Source organism: Poecilia formosa, unplaced genomic scaffold (assembly GCF_000485575.1).
Source record: "Poecilia formosa unplaced genomic scaffold, Poecilia_formosa-5.1.2 Scaffold220, whole genome shotgun sequence".
NCBI lineage: Eukaryota > Metazoa > Chordata > Actinopteri > Cyprinodontiformes > Poeciliidae > Poecilia > Poecilia formosa.
The window spans coordinates 78,284-85,141 of NW_006800159.1; the positions used below are offsets into that span (position 1 = coordinate 78,284).

Genomic DNA, 6,858 nt, shown 5'->3' on the forward strand with positions numbered 1-6,858 from the left:
AAACATGCATGGAAAAATATTAAAATTCCAGAAATTATTAATTATTATTCTGTGACTAAATTACATAGGTGGTAGAGATGTGCCGATCAGGTTTTTTCCTGCCGATACCGATACCGATCACCCATGAGGGCCGATCACCGATACCGATCACCGATACCGATCACATAATTATTATATATTTATTTTTTATCATAAACCCTACCGTTAACATTATGTGGAAAAAGGAACCATGAATTCACCTTAATTTAGACAAAAACTTGTTTTTAATAACTTTTTCCAAGAAGAAAACTAAACAAAACAGGCATTGTGCAAATTGTACTGCTATTGGTAGTGCTATCTTTAACAGACTGAAAACATATGAAGGCATAAAACCGCTCAACACTGCCAAAAAGTTCAAGTATAAAACTTAACATTCAAAGGCAAAAACAGGATCCATTACAATAAACAATCCAGAGTTACTGAATGAAAACTTCCTGTTAGCATGGCGGCTAGCTGATTACTGCTAGCTCTGAGTGGCTGTTTCTGACTGAGCGGAGTAATTATGCAGAACAGGGAGGAGATCGATTATTTTTTCAGAGATTATTTGTCTCATGTTAGGACAGCGGAAGTTTTAATACATAGGTAAAATTTATTTTTTTAAGTTAGATGCTGCAGCTTTAAGCAGGTTCGGTGTGAGAGTCACTACCAGGTGGAGCAGAAGCGAAGCTCCGTCTGTCAAATATTACTACCTGTAGCGTAGCAGCGGTTCAACAGCGAGAGCAGAACCAGCGTCTTATATCGCAGCACGAAGACAAATAATTTTGCGGGTTATTTGTTTAGCTTTCTGACTGTCATGCTAATCCGGGTGAGTGTTTGTAGCTGTGCGCTGCTTTACCTGCTATCTGATCCTCCGTATGTCTTTTTTACTGCAGTGAGCCTCGATGTAGCCAATCTCCGTCAAGTATGTCATTGTTTTTATGTCATATTAGATTCGTTGTGTTGATGCATTTTGACGTGCTTTAATTTTCCGCCGCAACACCCAAACTTCCCCATTCACTCAGTGCGTCATAGTTCCACATCGCTTAGGATTTGTTGCTGCGCATTTGCGCAGAGTGAAGGAAAGAGGAGACCAGCTGCACAGGCAGGCTGTGAAATGAGAAGCAGGTGATCGGTATCGGCAACAAGAGCCAATGATCGCCGATCACCGATCATGCACTTTTTCACGGAAATCGGCCTGATTATGATCGGTGACCGATCGATCGGCACACCTCTAATAGGTGGTCAAAAATATTGTTAAAAATAAAAAAAAAGCAAAATGGACTTAGACTTGACTCTGGACTTAATCAGAAAGTCTTGAAACGTATTGTGACTTGCAAAAAAAAAAAGTGGAAAAGTAGCTGCTTCCTTCCAAATGGATTCTGTTTTGGTTTGTTTCAGAACAAACACATTTAAAAATTTAAAACAAAGACTGAATATATTTTCACACAGGATCAGGTAGGTTTGAATAAATACCTACCTGAATAAATAAGAACATTTAAAAAAAAGGTTTGTATTTAACGTACTTATCTCTGTCTTAAAATGTGATTGTAAATGTAAAACACAAGTACTTTTTTTTTAATAATCTAGTATATTTTTCAACACTTAATATTGTTTCCTTTCTCTGATGTCTTCGTTGGTGGTTTTTAAAAACAACTCATCCCGGTTCTGTTTACCTCAGAGGAAGATGCTGCTGTATCTTTGCGATGAGCCCCATGCTGGGATCAGACTGCATATACATGGTAGCCAGGATCCCTATGGCAACAAAGAGCCACGACGATGGGCTAGCAGGATACACTCCCTTTATCACTCTGTTCTGTAACGGCAGAAGAAAAAAAACAAAGTATGATTTTAAAATCAGTATTTTTCTTTGCTTTTTGACCAAATGCACATGAATATTAGTTTCTTAATTTAAAATTGATTGTTGGGAAACTTGATTTCCTCCAGATTGGTGGCTTTTAGTGTTAATGTAATATGTAAACCATCTTCAAGTATTTTTTTATGAAATACTATTTTTTTACGATAAATAAAAAGTGGGGTGATAAATAAAAATAATTACTTTTTTACTGACTCTCCTAATTCATATTTCTCATTCTTTTTTAGATCAGTTCACAGATGAGTAATCCAAGTGATTTCACTCAACTTTCCAAAGTAAAATATAATCAGAAATGAATCATTTGTTTCTTGTTTTTCACTGATGCTTTAGAACTGACTGAACCTGAGCTATTTTGCAGATAGAAAATGGAGAAACATTTTTAGACAGGCAAAAATGTTAGAATCATTAGCCCACAAGACTTTCAGCTGTAACTGAAACAAAAGATGGTTTTAATCGACTCAGGGAGGTTGAAAAGAATTACATGCTACACTATTTAGATTTTAATTTGTGAAAAGAAAATGTAGAAAACTCCAAAACATTTTCTTTTACTGCACTGTTTGGGTCTGTTTATTACATAAAATCCTATTAAAACTCCTGGAAGTTTGTGAGTGTGATGTGACAAAATGTGGAGGAGTTAAAGGAGTGTCATTTAAAAGGTATTGTAGCAGGAAGAAAACAAACATATACAACTCTCTGGGCGAGTCCACACCCTGAACTGGGGTGTGTGTGTGTGTGTATGTGGTGGCAGTTGAAGAGATATTCATGTTTTCATTGAACGATGGATTATAGACTATAGTGCAGCTAAACCCATTGAACCTTATAAAACAACTTTCCAACAGACTAGTCAGAATAAATTTATTGCATAACAAAGTACATAACACCTGCTTTTTGTGGCTTGTATATAATTATAACTGTAATCTGACACCATTTATTAGAAGCCTCTGGATTCTTTTTCTTCCTGGTTATAAACGACATTTCACCATACCATCGCAACACTTGACACACCCACACATGTAGTAGCAAGTTGTGATTACGTCTTAGCAAAAAGAGAATTTCTACCTACTGAGGTATGAAAACTTAATGGAGTTCAGACTGACAATAAGTTACACAGGTTTGTATTGTCTCTGTCAGTTTCTAATTGATATAGATATTTGTAAATCCAGTCGCCAGGATAGTAGCGCACAATATTTTCTGTGTATCATCATCATGTTAAAGGGCTTGTGTTGCTCTAAACTCTCAGAAACATAATAAAGCTGTTTGAAGTTTTATCTAAAGTAATATATTACTTTAACTCAACATTATGCAAGCAAGTCAAGACTTTTGTAAAAGGAAAGACAGTAATCGAACACTTTGATCTACTTCAGGATGTATAGTTGGAAAACAATGTAGTAAAACTGCAAGTGAAAAAATTTTAGAGACAATTTGATGTGTTCTGATTGAGGATTTTGGGCTGAAAAAGCCTTTTAAAGATTTTTTGGTATGAAAAGTTATTAAATACAACGACAAAGTCTTTAAGTTGGCAACAGTAGGATGACAATTATTAACTGGGCATGTGCGGATGTGACCTGGAAGGCGGGTCTGTCTGTCATTTCTCTCTCATTGAAGAGCAAAAAGGGGACAGTGGCTGATGTTCAGAACAAAGACAACCTCAAACTAATGTTCTCAGCATGAGTTTAGCAAAGAACACAGTAAACTCTATCCAAAGCATGTCCACTGGTGGGTTCAACTAAGTATATAGTCAAAGTTTGTCAAAACATCATCACTACAAAGGGGTTTTCAGCTTCTTTCAATTCTTTTAAAATGAATTTAAACCATAGCAACACCATGAGAAAAAATTGTAGCTTATAGTGTTGATGGTATAGCGTTAAAACCTTAATATGCTGTAACACTGGCATGTGTTTCAGATATGTTGCCTTAAATGAAGAACAATGTGTTGCTTTTTTTATATATGTGTGAACAAACATCTTGGATAACTGGAAAATTAGTTCATCCAGTTATCCAATGGGGCATTGATGCCAAACTGAAAGACATTTAATGAAAGGCATTCAGGAGGAATTTTGGTTCACAAGAATGATGTGGACAACGATGTGAGGCATAATGAAGCTGATGTGACAGATGAACTCCATCCCCTCTCCATGCTGACCTTCATGCGGCTGACTCGCTTCTTCCAGGACCGGACCCCCGACAGGTAGATCTGGTTCAGGGCCTGGTAGGACAGCTGCAGGTCGATGCCTTCTGGTGTGATGGTGAACTGGAACGCTACTGCCTGATGAGCCTCCGCCATTGCTGTCACATGAAAGGAGATAAATGTGATATGAACCTCTTCTAATACAAAATATGACTGTAAACACTTAATCCATTTAATAAAATGATTTCTTAGCAAACGTTGCTAGGATGATTATAATTTTTCATGGTTCTACACCTAAAAATTATTAGGTACCCTTTGTATCACCTTCTCAGCAATTATCATATAGATATAGATTTCAAGTTTTATCACAATATTTTCTGGTAATATCGTGATAACGATACAAGTGACGATAAGAAGTATTTATTGCCTTTCTTTTGGTAATTGTATGGTAGTTGCAGCGTGACACAGCAACCATGGCATCACAAAGACAAGTATTGCTCTTGAGAAACATTTCCATTTGTAATACACCTCTTTAGGTCACAAAAAGAAGTGTAATTTGTATCACTAGACTGCTCAGAGTAATTACATTTAGTCATATTGTCAAATTAATTGATAAATACGTTTCGGAGAAAATAGTAAGACTAAGAATTCCGTCAACATAGACAGTTTGTGGGGCGGGGGGTTAAACAATATTAGGAATTTATCATGACAACAGTAAATCAGAATTTGTATTATACTAAGGAATTTATCACAATAAATGATCAACGATACAATACATGCCTGCTCCTAGTTTCAGGAACTGGCTGATAAGCACAGAAAATAAATTGAAAAAGTTCTACTCTCATGATAGAAAGCTTCTCTGAAAGCCAGAAGGCATCACAGTGTGCAAATCAATGTGAAAACACTCGAGTTATTCAGTATGGAAGGAATGTTGTTTTTACATGTGCAGCACCAACAGCACATTGTATTCTGCGGCTAGCTCACTCTGGTTATTTCATGCAGTTTATTTTAAAAAATGATTAATCGCTGAAAATTTAGAAAATTATTCCTGAAGTGTTTGGTCAGTAGTGGGGCTAATTTGACTGTGCATCAGATCAAAATGTAAAAACTTTAGACTGCGTTAACGTTTCACAATTTGTCACATTACAGCCACAAACAGTAATGGGTTTTTTGGGGCGGCGATTTCCTGTGATAAACCAACACAAATGCAAAGTGGTTGTGAAGTGGAACAAACACAATGACTGACTTTTTCAACGTTGTTCCAAATAAACAGAAGCAGATATATTTGTGATGCAGGTGTTTTTCTTCACTACTTCTCAATGATAACCTGAAAGAAGGAATTGTCTGTTCCTTCTTCCTGTGTAGCAATGAGACTGATTGCCACCTGTCTCCCACGCATCACAGTCGCTGCACTGTGGGTACGTGAATGCAGGAGGGGCACAGTGCACAAGGTCAGTCTGGCAGATTTTATAAGTGCTAAGCCTTTAGAGCAATGAGATGCACAGTGACCTCAGGAAGACTAGAGTAGGGAGTTATTTTCCTCTCTTAGATGAGCACAAACTTACCTCAGGCTTCACAATGTCACTGTCAAGTTTATTTCTGTAGCACATTAAAAAATAACATCACTTGACTAAAGTGTTTTACAGTTATCTGGAGGTAAGCTAATCCACTGTCTTTTACCTGCTCAATCAATCACATTTAACTAGAGATGCACCAATCCATTATTCATATCTGTATCGGTGCAAATATTGAAAAAAATTCTGTGACAATGTGTCTGATCCATAAGGGTAGATCTATTCAGTCTAATTCTATGCTTTGTGCTCTGAGCAACATCATGCTTTATTATTATGTATTTTACATTACATTTAGAATTCCTAATTGCACTTTCTGAACCATTTGAAAGAAGGAATGCCACAGTTTGTTTTTATATGTTCGACAAACTTAGTCAACCTACTGTTTTATCACTCTCAGTTTACATTGGCTGTTCTACTCCTAATTGCAGTGACTGAACAAATTAAAGTTGTGTTGTTTTTACATGTGTGACCAAGATTGTGAAGCTATTGGTGAATTTAAGTGTGCTGTACTGATGCAGAGTTATTAAATACATTTGTAATTAAGTACATTTATGGCTGTATTTTTTAAAAAATAAATAAATAAAAAATTTCAAGTCCATTCGGCACTGTTTTTCTGTATCAGATCGGTCGATACTAAACCTCAGATATCTGTATCGGAATTGGAAGTGAAAAAGTGGGTTGGTGCATCCCTGGTTTTAACCCAAACTTTGGATTAGGTTGAGGTTGACAGCCATCTACTTGTGGGTTTGAAATGAACTATGAGTTCCTAAAGCTCATAGAACTGATATCCCAGCTCATAAAATTTGGGTAACTCCTTCTCTTCTATTGTTATTTTGTACTTTTTCTTGGTCGACCACATAAATTGCCAGTAAACTACATTGAAGTTTGTTGTAGCAGAATGTGAAAAGCCACTGCTGTTAGTTAGCATGCTAGTGCTAACACCAATACATAACCCCTCTGTTGTAAGCACAACTATAATTGTCCCTATTGTCTCTGGTCATGTGTAACTATCTAACATCCAGTCTGTTCTCCTAGACTTGAAGCTGTGTGACTTCTGTTATAAGGCCACAACAAGATAGGATGTTCTACACCTCTGGGCTAGAATAACTAAACTAGAGAAGACTTGGTGCAATGTTTTAATGTAGTGTTTGTGTGCAAAAAGGCTTTAGAGATACACTAATGCCATGATACAACATGATACGTGATATTCTGCTCACAACATCATATGTATCACTTGGACTGAATTAATTGAACTGATGGTGTAA

At 36.5% G+C, this 6,858-nt stretch overlaps 1 protein-coding gene across 1 annotated transcript in view; it reads right to left on the bottom strand.

The window, feature by feature from the left end:
• Positions 1-6,858, bottom strand: part of cpt1a2b (carnitine palmitoyltransferase 1A2b) — a 33,058-nt gene that overhangs the window by 22,077 nt on the left and 4,123 nt on the right. Inside the window, exons 2-3 of the mRNA XM_007568263.2 lie at positions 4,035-4,177; positions 1,692-1,831 (exon numbers count right to left, since the gene is read on the bottom strand). Of these exons, the coding sequence (XP_007568325.1) occupies positions 1,692-1,831; positions 4,035-4,175 (281 nt within the window). The 5' untranslated portion in view covers positions 4,176-4,177. The remainder of the gene's footprint in view (positions 1-1,691; positions 1,832-4,034; positions 4,178-6,858) is intronic.